The 15,673-nt window shown below is 51.0% G+C and overlaps 1 protein-coding gene across 15 annotated transcripts in view; it reads left to right on the forward strand.

Annotated features, from left to right (window-relative positions):
- TPM3 (tropomyosin 3) overlaps positions 1 to 15,673 on the forward strand; it is a 90,648-nt gene that overhangs the window by 56,835 nt on the left and 18,140 nt on the right. For 9 of the 15 annotated variants that reach the window (XM_056853242.1, XM_056853236.1, XM_056853240.1 and 6 more), the window contains 5 exons: positions 1,501 to 1,634; positions 4,724 to 4,841; positions 6,035 to 6,105; positions 12,660 to 12,735; positions 15,461 to 15,523. In XM_056853242.1, coding sequence (XP_056709220.1) covers positions 1,501 to 1,634; positions 4,724 to 4,841; positions 6,035 to 6,105; positions 12,660 to 12,735; positions 15,461 to 15,523 — 462 coding nt within the window. Of the gene's footprint in view, positions 1 to 1,500; positions 1,635 to 4,723; positions 4,842 to 6,034; positions 6,106 to 9,787; positions 9,864 to 12,659; positions 12,736 to 15,460; positions 15,524 to 15,673 lie in introns of all 15 variants that reach the window. The other 6 variants (XM_056853237.1, XM_056853238.1, XM_056853246.1 and 3 more) reach the window with 1 other exon arrangement.

Consider the following 15,673-nt stretch of genomic DNA (forward strand, 5'->3'; position numbering starts at 1 on the left):
GGCTGCCATAAGTGGGGCCGGGCACTGTATTTAAAATTTGTGCTTGGGTAGTCCTGATTCTGCCCTCGGAACAGCTGAACTCAGCAGCGGAACTCCCTGCCCCAGGATGTTACAAGGGCCGGGTATGACATAAATGTCACTTGATACACCCCACCTGCTCTCTGAAACAGTACAGTCTCTTCTCCCATCTCCTCCAGCTCCATGTACAGATCTGACCACACATACATGGTGAGAGATTCAAAACAGATAAAAGGAAGTACTTCTTCGCACAAGGCATTGTTAAATTGTGGAACTCCCTGCCCCAGGATGTGGTGATGGCTGCCAACTTGGAATGCTTTAAGACGGGAGTGGACATATTAATGGAGGAGAGGGCTATCCAAGGCTACTAGTAAAAATGATACTAGTCATGATGAATGCCTATTCTCTCCAGGATTAGAGGAGCATGCTTGTGATATTAGGTGCTGGGGAGCACAGGCAGGACAATGTTGCTGCAGTCGTCTTGTTTGTGGGCTTCCTAGAGGCTCCTGTTTGGCCACTGTGTGAACAGACTGCTGGACCTGATGGGCCTTGATCCAGCATGGTTCTCCAGATTAGAGTTGGCCACTCTTAGCCACTACGCCACGCTGGCTCATAGATAACAGTGTGTTTTGTACAGTAGTAGAAAAGAGCAAGAGTCCAGTAGCACCTTAAAGACTAACAAAAATATTTTCTGGCAGGGTATGAGCTTTCATGAGCCACAGCTCACTTCTTCAGATACAGAATGTGTTTTGTACAGTGAGATAAGCAGAGAGCTTTGTTACAAAATGTTTCCAGCAACACTGAACTCTTCCTATTATAAGTTTATATATTTCTCAGGCTTCCATAATCAATTTCAAGCAGGTGACTCCCAGCGGACTCCTCTGATTTAATCCTGTCCCAGTATATAGTAAAAGGATGCCATACCTCTACCTCTGCCCTTCCCATAATTTCCTGTATACCGACATCTTTTCCTTTTAACAGATCTCTAGAGATCCAGCGTGGTGTAGTGGTTAAGAGCAGTGGTTTGGTGAACTGGGTTGGTTTCCCCGCTCCTTCACATGAAGCCAGCTGGGTGGCCTTGGGCTAGTCACAGCTCTCTTAGAGCTCTCTCAGCTCCACCTACCTCGCAGGGTTTCTGTTGTGGGGAGGGAAAGGAAGGGGATTGTAAGCTGGTTTGAGTCTCCCTTAAGTGGCAGAGAAAGTCGGCATATAAAAACCAACTCTTCTAGGGGAGAGGGCTGTGGGTCAGTGGTAGAGCATCTGCTTGGCATGCAGAAGGCCCCAGGTTCAATCCCTGGCATCTCCAGTTAAAGGGCTAGGGTGGCAAATAGGCGATGTGAAAGACCTCTGCCTGAGACCCTGGAGAGCCGCTGCCGGTCTGAGTAGACAATACTGACTTGGATGGACCGAGGGTCTGATTCAGTAGAAGGCAGCTTCATGTGTCGTTCATGTGTTCTCTTCTCCTCCTCCCCCACCCCCCAGGCTGAAGCTGAGGTGGCATCCCTGAACCGCCGCATCCAGCTGGTAGAGGAAGAGCTCGACCGGGCTCAGGAGCGCCTCGCGACAGCCTTGCAGAAGCTGGAGGAAGCTGAGAAAGCTGCAGATGAGAGTGAGAGGTAAGGGCCGGGGAGGGGTGTTGGGGACAGAACCACTCACTCCTGATTTTTCACTGAGTGGGTGAGTATTGCCTACACCATGTCACCCTCCCAGGTAGTGCCTTACATAATGGAAGGTTCCTCCTTGCAATTATAAAAAATAAAAATCCTTGCACACAGAAAACCAGCATGTTGGAGAGAAAGGTTCTAAATTCACCTTTCTTTTAAATTTTTTAAAGAAATTATTTTAATCTTATTTAAGGGGGAAGTACAGGGAAAGGGAACAATCGAAAAATGTAACCATTCACAGAGAAAGCAAAAGTTGGTTACATTTCGTGTTACGTGATTTGCGTGGTTTACATGTCAAGACAACTTTCTCAGCTAATAAGTGTGATTGGTTGAAATTAATATCAGTTATATCTATCGACAGTCTACCTTTCTACAGCTACTCCTTTACATATTGGTAATAAAGATTCAATTTTTCATAAATCAGTTCACAATATTGATAATTATTTGCTAGGTTATTCATTTTAGCCACAATTCCATATTCGGACATCTTTTCCTTCTGTTCTTCGATGTCTGGAAGTGGTGTCAACTTCCATTTTCTTGCTAAAACTATTCTGGCCACAGTTGCAGCATATTTAAACAGTTCTTTAGCTTGTGTCGGCGATTCTGATGAGAGTAATGTTGATAGGCATTAAGTTTGCCTTTCCTGACATGCTAGCTTTTTGTGTGCAGGGATTTGTCTGATTTGCTTATACACCGTCACACAAGCCTTCTCCTAAAGCTGCACAGTTGAAACATGGGGTTTACTAACTAGGTAGTAGAGGGTAAGGGCATTGTGTACTGTGTAGAGCCGTGGTTCCCAAAGTGGGCAGTACCACTCCTGAGGGGGGATTACCTAGGGGGCACTAAGAGGCAAGGGGGCAGCGGGGGGAGGGCGCTAGAGGTGGCCCCTTTCAACTACTGTTCACTAATTGACAATAGATCAAGCTATGGCACCATGCTGGCAAATTTGGTGGAAACTATCAGAATTTTTTCCCAGACTTTAAAGAGCAGGTACCACTGGATCAAGTTCATCAGTTTTGTTGAACGAATTTCAACTAAAAAGTTTTAATTCGATTTTGAATAGATGTGCAACTAATTGTTCCTGTTTTGAAATTTTATTATCATCCTCTTCAGAGAGTCAAGCAAACCCCTATTTTGAATAATGCTTTTTATAGGACAGGGTAGGGGGGCACTGGGGTTGACTTTGTGGGACCAAGTGGGTGGTGGCCCAAAATGTTTGGGAACTGCTGGTGTAAAGCTTAAGGGCGTTGTGAACAAACGTATGCAAATGGCCTAGTTTTGCACCTGGTCCTTCTGCTAGTCCCAGAGGGACAGCGCCCCGTGCAGAGCACTGAAGCGTCGCCCCACTTCCCTTAACCGCTAGAAGGAGTTTCGCTTGGTACGCTGCCTCCTGAAAGGCCCCTGCTGGATTCTTGCACCCTTTTGAGCTCTCCTAGGCCAAAGAGGCTAGGTGCTTTAAAATAAGCCAAGCGTCCCTGGCAGGTGAGCTACCACATCTCGGTTGTGAGGGCGTGGAGTGATGGCTCAGTGCGTTCAAAAGCACAACGCTGGATTTAGGCTGGGGAGGGGTATCGGCCTCACTCTGTGCTTCCTTTGATGGCTGCTGATGGGCGTTAGTTCTCATCTTTTAGTTGAATTCTTCTGCAGTAGCAGGAAGTTTTATGCACTGTTGGTATTTGTCTCCAGCCAGAGTTGCGCCCCCTCGGTGCATTCTGGTGCTACTAGGTGGGGTTTCTTCCACAAGCCCTGCGGTTAGGGTTGTCAGGTCCCCCTTCTCCGGCGGCAGGTTTTTAGGGTGGAGCTGGGGCGGGGACCATGCTTGTGCGATCTCCGCTCCTCAGCCGGCCAGTGGATTGGCGGGTAGTCAATCCAAGCAACCTGGCAACCCTACCTGTAGTAGAGTTGGAGGTTCGCAGACAAACCAGAGTGATTGATTTCCCCCCCCCCAAAGAAACTGGGAACACTGCATCTTGGAATTAACTTGAGCAGTACGACAGGCCCAGGGCATCTTGTAAGAGTGCTTCGCAGTCTAGAAGGAATGGAGCAGAGAACTGTCTGCTCCCTCCTCATCTAGATGTGACCTGAGATGTGTTAGTGCACATGAGCAGAACGCAAGATGCACGTATCCCTTCGCATTCCGGCAGATGTACCCAGCATGCGCCACTGTGTGCCTGAACACGTCCAGGGTTCGCATTGCACATCTGCAGGCCACAGGTCCCCAACCAGCCAGCGTGGTGTAGTGGTTAAGAGCGGTGATCTCTACTGTAGTGAACTGGGTTGGTTTCCCCACTCCTACACGCGAAGCCAGCTGGGTGACCTCGGGCTAGTCACACTCTCTCAGCCTCACCTACCTCACAGGGTGTCTGTTGTGGGGAGGGGAAGGGAAGGTGATTGTAGGCCGGTTTGAATCTTCCTTAAGTGGTGGAGAAAGTCGGCATATAAAAAGCACCTTCTTCTTCTTTGAATTCTGGAATTCTGATGCCACATTCTGAATTTCTAGCCCAGCAACAAAATGATTGCCACAGCTTAACTTCAGGAACGCAGTTACTGATCTTTGTGCTGCGGTGGCAGCTGCTGTCAAAGCAACCTTTTAAAATCTGCACAGCCAACCAGAAGCCTTGCTGAGCAAAAGCCCTACCTGGCCCCGCCCACTTCCTGAAAACTCTTGGTGGGCACCAGAAAAGGTGTCGGCAGGTGCCCTGGCACTAGGGTTGCCAACCTCCAGGTACTAGTTGGAGATCTCCTGCTATTGCAACTGATCTCCAGCCGATAGAGATCAGTTCCCCTGGAGAAAATGGCTGCTTTGGCAATTGGACTCTATAGCATTGAAGTCCCTCCCCTCCCCAACTCCCGCCCTCCTCAGGCTCCGCCCCAAAAACCTCCCGCCGGTGGCGAAGAGGGACCGGGCAACCCTACCTGGCACCCACATGCCCCACATTGGGGACCCCTGCTGTAGACCGTGTCGCTTCAACGCTGCCTTGGAGGACTTCCCTGTGCTGCAGGGGGCAGATGTTCAACTGTCTCCACTCTGTCTCGGGCAGGGGCATGAAGGTCATTGAGAACAGAGCCCTGAAGGATGAAGAGAAGATGGAGCTGCAGGAGATCCAGCTGAAGGAGGCCAAGCACATTGCTGAGGAGGCGGACAGGAAGTATGAGGAGGTGAGAGTCCCCGGGGCTGTCGTCACCCAGCCTGGCCCCATCTTTGGGGGCACCGGGCCTGTGGGCGTCCCTCTTAAGCTGGCACCTTGACGTGTGGGTGGCAGCCGGTACCAGCTGGTTGTGGGTCTGGCCACCAGCCCTTCAGTGGGAGAAGCCAGCGTGGTGTAGTGGTTAAGGGTAGTGGTTTGGAGAGGTGGACTCTGATCTGGTGAACCGGGTTTGATTCCCCACACCTCCACATGAAGGCAGCTGGGTGACCTTGGGACTAGTCACACTTTCTCAGCCTCACCTTCCTTACAGGGGGTCTGTTGTGGGGAGGTTAAGGGAAGGTGATTGTAAGCTGGTTTGATTCTCCCTTAAGTGGTAGAGAAAGTCGGCATATAAAAACCAATTCTTCTTTCCCCAGCCAAGAGACCTGTCCTGCCCAAGAGAGAAAGAGCCTTTTAAATTTCTCAGACCTTCCTGCTGGCTGTGAGTGCTGGCCAGGAGGGTAGATGAGAAAACTGACAGGACCAAAGGCTCAGCTTGCTAAGCCCATCTTGAGTTTATGGGCCCCAAGCAGCAGCCCAACCTAGCCTGCTGCGGCTACCAATCTGTTCACAAGGCTGCCCCGGCCATAAGGTCAGGGATCTCCCCTTGCCCTTGGAATCATAGAGTTGAAGGGGCCATACGCTTGTCTGCCTCTGCTTAAAGACTGCCAGTGAGGGGGAGTTCACCACCACCTGAAGTAGCTGATTCCACTGTTGAATGACTCTCACTGTAAAAAAATTTCCCCCTAATATCCAGCCAGTCCTTTTCCACCCGCAATTTAAACCCATTATTGTGTGTCCTATCCTCTGCTGCCGACAGGAACAGAGCTCCCTGCCCTCCTCTGTGACAGCCCTTCAGATACTTCAAGAGAGCAATCATGTCCCCCTTCCACCTCCTCTTCTCCAGACTGAACATTCCCAGGTCCGTCAGCCCTTCCTCGTAGGGCTTGGTCTCCAGACCCCCGATCATCCTCGTTGCTCTCCTCTGCACCCCCCTCAGCCTTTCCTTGTGGGGCTTGGTCTCCAGGACCCTGCTCGTCCTCCTTGCTCTCCTCCGCACCCACTCGATTCTGTCCACATCCTTTCCGAAGTGAGGCCTCCAGAACTGCACCCAATACTCCAGGTGCGGTCTGACCTTGCTGACTTGTCCTCCACCTTTCCCAGGTTGCCCGGAAACTGGTGATCATCGAGGGGGACCTGGAGCGTACAGAGGAGAGGGCTGAGCTGGCAGAGTCGTGAGTATCCGTGTGCTCGGCGCTCCTTCCCTCTTGCATGAGCTGTCTTGGCTGCATGGAAGCTAACACTCGGTGGCTGTGCTTGCACCCAAGTAAGCGAGTCCTGAAGCGTGGGGCGCCTGGGCCGAGAAGCTGTGCCACCCCCTCCCCTTACCCTTCCCAGAGGGTTGTGGCTAATCTTGGCGGTTTCTACTTTCCAAGTCACTTCGCGGGGGATTCTTTTCTCTCGGCTCGCCTTTTTGAGGCATGGAGCGCGACCTCCTGGCAGCATTCCCCCGCTCGGATGAGATTGAATGCTCCGTTGGCAAGCCGGGTTGGGGGTTGCACAGAGTGGATTTCTGTGACTTGCTGCTGGCCCCACGCCAAAGGGCTCAAAAGGGATCCTCCCGACTTGGTTTTCGTGAAATTGTCCTCCCCTTTGTTGGTGATAAGCGAAAGCCAAGCGACAGACGGGAAGGTTTAAAAGGTTGCTGGAGCCATTCTCTGAAGGTTGCAGAATGGGAGGGGCTGTGGCTCAGTGGTAGAGCATCTGCTTGGCATGCAGAAAGTCCCAGGTTCAATCCCCGGCATTTCCAGTTAAAGGGACTAGGCAAGTAGGGGATGTGAAAGACCCCTGCCTGAGACCCTGGAGAACCGCTGCCGGTCAGAGTTGAAAGCACTGACTCTGATGGACCAAGGGTCTGATCTAGTATAAGGCAGCTTCATGGGTTCAAGTGATGCAGGTGTGGGCTGTTCCACTTCTTCAGATGGGGAGAGCCACTCCCTCTGTAGTCCAAGGAGGGAATAAGCTGAGCTTTGCTTAGAGCCAGGTTAGTTTCCCACATACAGAGCGTCTCCTCCGTAGAGATGGGGGAATACATTCAAGAATGGCCATGGTTGCCACCCCACCAGCTGTGGTATAGTCCAAAATTCAACCTTGCTCTGAGTCATATGGCAGATGGTTCCTCTGGCTTTCTCCAACATGAAGTTGGTGTGGGGGGATTGAGCCTGGCAAAGACGAAGGAACCAGAATGGGGGCTCCCTTTCCAATATGGTGTAGTGGTTAGGAGCGGCAGACGCTAATCTGGAGAACCGGGTTGGTTTCCTCACTCCTCCACATGAAGCCTGCTGGTTGAACCTTGGCTAGTCACAGTTCTCTCCGAACTCGCTCAGCCCCACCTACCTCACAAGGTATCTATTGTGGGGAGAGGAAGAGAAGCCGATAGTTTGAGTCTCCTTAAAAGGTAAAGAAAATCGGCATATAAAAACCAAGTCTTCTTCTTTCCTAGCCAGGCAGTTGGCTACCTTTTTTTTTTTTGGCACCTGCAGAATCCTTCCATTTTCTGCGGCGGTGTATTCACAAGCTGCTCTGCAGGAACGGGCCTCCAGACCCAGGCCAGAAGGAGCCTTCCACTGCCACTGGGAAGGGGGCAGCCGCCAAGGCCCTGGAGCCCAGATGCTGCAGTCTTTTGGGGGGCAGAAGGGGATCGTCTGCAGCAGGGTGGTCCCACATTCCAGATGGTGGGGCTGTGTCAAGTCTGTGGCACATCTGGGGGCCTGATGTGTGAGGTAGGGGAAGCGGAGGAGGAGGAATGCGAAGCATTTCTTCACAGGCCCGTTGGTGAGGGTAGGGTAGGGTGCGAGAGAACAAAGCCCTTAAGCATAGCTTTCAAAAAAGAAAAAAACTCCCTTCAGATACCTGCATCTTCCACGAAGATGGATCGGTTGATTTCCCAGCTCTTTCCGCTATAAATGCGAGGGCCTTCTGTAGTTATGGAGGTGTACCAGGGCAAGTGTATTTTTAGGTGGTTTCCACAGACATAAATAACAAGTTCAGGAAGAATTAATACTAAATATCTGGCTGTTTTCTCTCTCCCCCCCCCCCCCGGTGTTCCTGCCTCTTAAAAACTTGGAGGCTGAGAGCTGCGTTCTAATCTTTCCGAAAGGCTGCTGACGTGATAGCAGGCAATATATTTTTTCCCCTAGGGAGACCAAACACTGTGTAATATAACAACCAATAAATCTGTTTTTATTATACATTGTGCACAATTGTATTTAAAAACTCAGGGCCTAAAATACAGGCTTCCTGAAAAGCACAAACATAGTTTACAAATATTACCAACTCATAACAGTTGATGTTAGTACATAAATTGACCGAAATCTGACCAGACATGTTTTGGCCTTTTAGAGGCCTTCCTCAGTGGTTATACACACATAATTTTATGATACACATCCTGCGTGGTGTAGTGGTTAAGAGCAGTGGTTTGGAGAGGTGAAGTCTGATCTGGAGAACCGGGTTCGATGCCCCACTCCTCCACATGAAGCCAGCTGGGTAGCCTTGGGCTAGTCAGTCTCTCAGCCCCACCTCCCTCACAGGGTGTCTGTTGTGGGGAGGGGAAGGGAAGGAGATGGTAAGCCGGTTTGATTCTCCCTTAAGTGGTAGAGAAAGTCGGCATATAAAAATCAACTCTTCTTCCGACATATACACAAATGTTGTACAAGGTAATATATGTATAAAAAAGCCTTTTGGAGGGAGAAAAAAGAGGGGTGAAAAATCCAATTAGTATTACTTGAATAAATAATATAATTTTTAAAAAAAAATTCTCAGTTGGGGAGAAAGGCGGGGATATAAAATAAAATCCCCCCACTTGAGACTGTCCCATGGGAAACGGCCTCGTTTCCTTTTAGAGACGGCGTCACTGCAGATGAACTCTCCCTCGGAGTTTCGGAGGGTGCGTCAGCTTGGCCAAAGCCCCTCAAGTGCAGAGGGAAAGGCGAGAATCAGGAAGGAAAAAGGGTTGCCTGGGAAGAAGGTCCCCCCCCCCACGTCCACTCGGAGGAGGCAGACAGCCGGTTCCTGGAACCGGCCGGTGGGAAGGAAGCCAGATTCTCAGCGGTGGCTTGCTCGTGAGTGAAGTCTTCCCTTAAGGGAAGGGGCTACTCATGAACCGGGCGAGCAGTAGGTGCGGCTAGAAAGTGTCACATACAAGGGAAAGATAGTGGGGGGAGATCTGTGACTTGGAGAGCCAGGAGGAAAGGGGTCAGGGCACAAGTAACTCTCTCATGGCTGAGGCCGAAGGAGCCTGAAAGCCCTGATCCTTTTTCTTCCCATGCTGGGAAGTGTAGATTGTTCCTGCCTGGGACTTGGAGATTCAGCTAGTCTGACCTATCGATTGGCCAGGGATCCTGGAAGGGTTTTTTTTTTTTTTTTTTTGCCATCTTCTGGGCATGGAGTAGGGGTCACTAAGGGTGTGTGGGGAAGAAGGAGTTGCAGATTTCCTGTGCCGTGCAGGGGGTTGGACTAGATGACCTTGGAGGTCCCTCCCAGCTTGACGTTTCTCTGCCTCCTTAATTTGTGTCACAAATGCCCTGTCCTCCTCGAGCAGCGACTCCTATCGGAGGGGATGTCTGGGGCCCGCCGCACATGCTCCCATTGCTTTTGCCGCTTCTGGGCCTTGCGTAACCAACTCCTCCCCCCCCCCCCCGCGCGCAGCATGCAGCCTGCAGAAATTGCCCTGCTTCCCCTCCCCCGTCACAAATTCCCTCCTCCTTTTCTCCCCTAGCATGCACGTTGTGACAAACTTTTTTCTTTTCTCTCCCCCCCCCTTCCCCTCTCTCATTTTTACGGCTTCGATCTGTATATTTTGTTGCGCTCCTTTTCCACCTCACCCCCCCCCCCCGTCGCCGTGGGCCTCCCTAATAGCCATGGCCGAGAGCTGGAGGAGCAGATCCGGTTGATGGACCAGAACTTGAAGTTCCTGGCTCAGGCTGAAGAAAAGGTACTAATCCCTCCCTCAAGTCCCGAGCTCCCTAACCTGTTTATCTCCCCCACTCCAGTTAACGCCTTCTGCTGCCCCCCTTTCCTTTCCTGCATCTCCGTACGCTCTGCTCCGCTTGCTCTCCTCTTGCTGGCTCGTTTTTTACTTCCTGTCGAGCAGGCGGCAGCCGCCGGGGCTGCTCCTTGGCCCGACCGGCTTCTTCCACAAGGGCGGCGAGTCAGCAACGGTTCCGCCGGAGGCTGGACCCAGCGCTACAGGCAGCTGCGCTCGCCCCCTCCCTGCAGCGCACGAGCCTTGCTGTCTCATGCCGTCGACGACTTTGTGCGAGCGCCCTGGACTTTTCTTCCCTCTGGCCCCTTTGTGTGCCTTGTTGTGTTGAAGAGGACGACGCAAGGGGGAGAGATGTGGACGGGGGACCCTTTGTGGCCTTGCCTCTGCCACAGGGCTCTTTCCCAGGCTACCCAAAGGACGGCACCAGAAGTGTGGAGTCATGTGTCTGGGGCTTCATGTGCAGGAAGCACCTGTGTGGCTACTGGAGGTGCCTGGCATTACCTTAGCTGCCTGGAAAAAACCCACTCATCACTGGCCTCTGTTGTCTCTCAGGGGAGAGGCTGTGGCTCAGTGGAAGAACCTCTACTTTGCATGGGGAAGGTCCCAGGTTCAGTCCCCAGCATCTCCTGTTCAAAGGACCAAGTAGGAGGTGATGTGAAAGGCCTTTGCCTGAGACCCTGGAGAGCTGCTGCCCGTCTGAGTAGGCAATACTGTCCTTGACGGACCAAGGGTCTGATTCATTATAAGGTAGCTTCATAGGTTCATGAGGGAAGGGCTGTAGCTCAGTGGAAGAGCATCTGCTTGGCATGTAGAAGGTCCCAGGTTCAATTCCCGGCATTGCCAGTTAAAAAGATCAGATAGTAGGTGATGTGAAAGATCTCTGCCTGAGGCCATGGAGAGCCGCTGCCGGTCTGAGTAGACAATGCTGACCTTGACAGACCAAGGCAGTGTAAGGCAGGTCTGTGTGTGTTGGTAAGAGTCTTGGGGGCTTTGCTCCTCAGCAAATCTGGCACCCCTGTAATTTATTTAAGACATTTCCATGCTGCCTTTTCCACCCAATCCAAGGTCCCCAAGTGAGTGAACATTTCGGGCATTAAAGAGCATTTAAAATATAAAGAGCCCCGTGGCGCAGTGGTAAGCTGCAGTACTGCAGTTCAAGCTCTGCTCATAACCTGAGTTCGATCCCAACAGAAGTTGGTTTCAGGCAGCGGGCTCAAGGTTGACTCAGCCTTCCATCCTTCCGAGGTTGGTAAAATGAGTACCAAGCTTGCTGGAGGTAAAGGGAAGATGACTGGGGAAGGCACTGGCAAACCACCCTGTAAAAACAAAGTCTGCCTAGTAAACTTCGGGATGTGATGTCACCCCATGGATCAGGAATGACCCGGTGCTTGCACAGGGGACCTTTACCTTTTAAAAATATAAAATGCTTAAAAATCATTAAACCAAAGGTAGTGTAAGTGCATTAAAAGTAAACACGGTGACAACGAGGAGGGCTGTTAAGAGTTAGAGAAAGACCAGTAAATTTTAAAAAGTCTTCAGTGGCTGGCAGATGACAAAAATAGGCGGGGCTGTGGCTCAGTGGTAGAGCATCTGCTTGGCATGCAGAAGGTCCCAAGTTCAATCCCCGGCATCTCCAGTTAAAAGGGACTAGGCAAGTAGGTGATGTGAAAGACCTCTGCCTGAGACCCTGGAGAGTCGCTGCCGGACTGAGTAGACAATACTGACCTTGATGGACCAAGGGTCTGATTCAGTAGAAGGCAGCTTCATGTGTTCAGACAAAGCCCGGTCTGGCTGGAGTTCCAATGCATCAGCGCCCAAGCTGACAAGGCTCTTTCTTTGATTCCTCCCCCCCCCCATTAGCCTCAGAAGGCACCCAAAGGATAATTGAGGGTGGTGGGGCAGTGATACTTTTTACGCACGAGAGGTTTGCCCAGATGATAGTGCTCACCAGAGCAACGGAGGGGGAAACTCGCACTTCCAAAAAGCAAGCCAAGGAGATGTTGATGGGAGAGATGCAGAGCGAGAATCTGGGGGGAGGGGAGGATCCAATCCACTAAGTTTGGCGCCTTCCCTGGGGAAGGCTCTGATTTTTTCCTTGGCAGAAGGTTGCCAGACAGATAAAAGGAAGTATTTCTTCACACAAGGCGTAGTTAAATTGTGGAACACCCTGTTCCAGGATGCGGCGGTGGCCGCCAGCTTGGAAGGCTTTAAGAGTGGCGTGGACATGTTAATGGAGGAGAGGGCTATCCATGGCTATTAGTAAAAATGGATACTAGTCATGATGCACGCATATTCTCTCCAGTGTCAGAGGAGCATTCCTGATGTATTAGGTGCCATGGACCACAGGCAGGATAATACTGCTGCAGCCGTCTTTTTTGTGGGCTTCCTAGAGGCTCCTGGTTGGCCACTTTGTGAACAGACTGCTGGACTTGATGGACTTTGGTCTGATCCAGCATGGCCTTTCTTATGTTAACTGTGATGATTCCTCGATCGCCTGACTACACAGTTCAGCAAGGCAGAGCATCGGGCAGCTGCCTGTAGCCCTGGGTCCTGAAGAGATGGCCCCTCCACTGCGACTCGGAAACCGTTGCTGGCCTCCGTAGGCCCCTCACCTGATGTTCACCGCAGTCTTTCCATTCCATACATTCACTCTCTTCTCTCTTCTCTCCTATCCTCTTTGGTTCCCACCCCCTCCCTTCCCCCCCACTTCTTTTTGTGCCCCTCCCCCCCACAAACGTTTTGCAGTAAGTGCTCAGAGCTGGAAGAAGAGTTGAAGAATGTCACCAACAATCTCAAGTCCCTTGAGGCTCAGGCTGAGAAGGTAGGGTGTCTTCCCCCCCCCCCCCAATGGCTGCTGGACGACCTTTCGGCCTAGAAATCGCTCTGGAGACCCTCCCTTAATTTCCGGAAGTGTGGGATGTGGACCGCAGGCCACGGGGGCCACCCTGTGCAATGGGGTAGCCCGCGGCTTCATAAATGAAGCCCCTGCTCTCCATACTGAGAATCCACAGGTTCAACCAATCACATCTCCAGTTAGGAGGATCTCTCAGCCTAATATACCACGCAGGGTTGTTGTGAGGATAAAATGTCGTAAGCCGCTTTGAGTCCCCATCGGGGAGAAAGGTGGGGTGCATAAAGTAAATAATAAATAGGGAAGCCAGCATGGTGTAGTGGTTAAGAGCAGTGGTTTGGAGCAGTGGAGAACCGGGTTTGATTCCCCACTCCTCCACATGAGCGGTGGAGGCTAATCTGGTGAACTGGGTTTGTTTCCCCTCTCCTACACACGAAGCCAGCTGGGTGACCTTTGGGCTAAGTCACAGCTCTCTCTGAACTCTCTCGGCCCCACCTACCTCGCAGGGTGTCTTTTGTGGGGAGGGGAAGGGAAAGTGTTTGTATGCTCGTTTGATTCTTCCTTAAGTGGTAGAGAAAGTCGGCATATAAAAACCAACTCTTCTAAATTGCATGATCTGTTCAGATGATATTGGGCTATACTGGTCTCTCTACTGTGAAGAATGTGGACAGTGGAGGTAGTAAAAGATGCCAGACAAATGGAGCAGATGTTCTTCCCTCTAGAGCAGGGGTGGGCACAGCCATGGAGTGGCTACAGCAGGAGGCAGAACCAGCCACAAAATGATCGCCGCAGCTTAACTTCAGTGTAGATCCTTGTGTTGTGGTGGCAGCTGCTGCCAAAGCAACATTTTTTAAAAAATCTGTGTAGCCAACTAAGTCTCCAATAGCCAAATAGAAGCCTGGGTGGTCAAAAGCCCTACCTGGCCACACCCATTCCCTAAAAACACTTGGTGGGCTCCAGAAAAAGTGTCAGCAGGCGGCCTGGTACCCATGGGCACTCTCGTGGGGGAACCCCTGCTCTAGGGGACTGCACCGCTTCTGCTGTGCATTCCTATCCCATATGCATGGGTGGGGGGGGGGGCAACAGTTTTTATTTCTGAAGCCTTAGTGCATCTGCACAAACGCTCAAAGGTGCCCACAGGCTCAGAAGGGTTGGTGAACATTAGTCCCTGGCATTGCCTCTGAGATATATGTAAAAGCAGGTGTTTTAAGTCCAGGGGGAGTAAAAACCCTGTTCCTTGGCTCCACCCTGAATGAGGAAGCCGGTGTAGTGATTGGAGCATTGGGTTAGGACTGGGAAAAGAGGCGAAAAATCTGTAGGGGTTCTGAAGCCCCGGAGGAAGCTGTCTCCATTAGGAAAGAGTTGCCCAAATTACTCACATTTAAACAAACACCCTGAAATCCATTGTCTATGGTTTTATGTATGTATATATCAGATTTACCCGTTATCAGTTCTATAGACTCTTGCCTAAAACTTTCCATGCTGTACAATGAGTGAGTAAAACCTTGCTGTAGAAAGAACTAAGCTCATTTGATGAAGAAATATTTCACAAGAGTCTTCCCATAAGTTTCCAAGTTTTTAATCGGAATACTACAAATTAACCTCACCCCACCCATTTTTCTGTTTGTCCCGCTCCCCATTCCGGATGGTCACCTTTAACTGGGGATATCTTAATTCAAATCCCCCTTTAGAAACTCTCTGGCTGACCTGTGTGCTACTCCCGCTCTTTTGGCTTAATCTACTGCACAAAGATGAGCAAATAAAGAGTGGGGCCCTGGCTCAGTGGTAGAGCATCTGCTAGGCATGCAGAAGGTCCCAGGTTCAATCCCCGGCATCTCCAGCTGAAAGAATCAGGCAGTAGTTGACGTGAAAGACCTCAGCCTGAGACCCTGGAGAGATACTGCCAGTCTAAGTAGGCAATAGTGACCTTGATGGACCAAGAGTCTGATTTAGTATAAGGCAGCTTCATGCGAAAGACTGTGGCTCAGTGGCATGTAGAAGGTCCCAGGTTCAGTCACTGGCATCCCCAGTTAAAGAGGACCAGGCCGTAGGTGATGTGAAAAGTCTCCGTCTAAGACCCTGGAAAGCAGCTGCCAATCAGAGTAGACAATACTGACCTCAGTGGATCAGCCATCTGACGGAGTATAAGGCAGCTTTATGAGTGGGATCCTATGATTCCGTTCCAAGCGCTTCTAAGGGAGGAAGTTTTCCTGTTGAAGGAAGACTTGGGGAGGGGCCCGTGGCTCAGTGGTAGAGCATCTGCTTGGCGTGCAGAAGGTCCCAGGTTCAATCCCCAGCATCTCCAGTTAAAAAGGGGACTAGGCAAGTAGGTGATGTGAAAGACCTCTGCCTGAAACCCCAGGGAGTTACTGCCAGTCTGAGTAGACAATACTGACTTTGATGGACCAAGGGTCTGATTCAGTATAAGGCAGCTTCATGTCTTCATGTGAAAGGGAGTCAGGCTCTGTCCCAAGGTGGGCTGGGCTTCCCTGAGCTTAGAGGATGGACCGAATACAGTGCGCCAGATTCCAAGGTCTTCGACCTTTCTGATATACCTGGGCAATTCCCAAGAGACGTTTTGGGTATGACTTCCTTTCCAAAAGAAAAGAAGAGTAGTTTTGCAATAGGCTTTATTGCTGAATGGGCTGCTACACTCTGGGCCTCAAGAACGTGTCTCTCCCTCCTCTGTCTCCAGTACTCTCAGAAAGAGGACAAGTATGAAGAGGAGATCAAGATCTTGACTGACAAGCTCAAGGAGGTAAGAGGTTGGGGCTGGGGAGAAGGGTGGTGGCTAGTGGGCATCTCCATGGTGGACGCAAAGAGCACCTGTGCTGGAGAAAGGGGCCGTCGATTCTCAAGGCTCCAGGCCCTGCTCTGTCTAGCTCCAGTGGGAACATCTGCCGTCAGC

This window comes from Euleptes europaea, chromosome 7 (assembly GCF_029931775.1).
Source record: "Euleptes europaea isolate rEulEur1 chromosome 7, rEulEur1.hap1, whole genome shotgun sequence".
NCBI classification, from domain to species: domain Eukaryota; kingdom Metazoa; phylum Chordata; class Lepidosauria; order Squamata; family Sphaerodactylidae; genus Euleptes; species Euleptes europaea.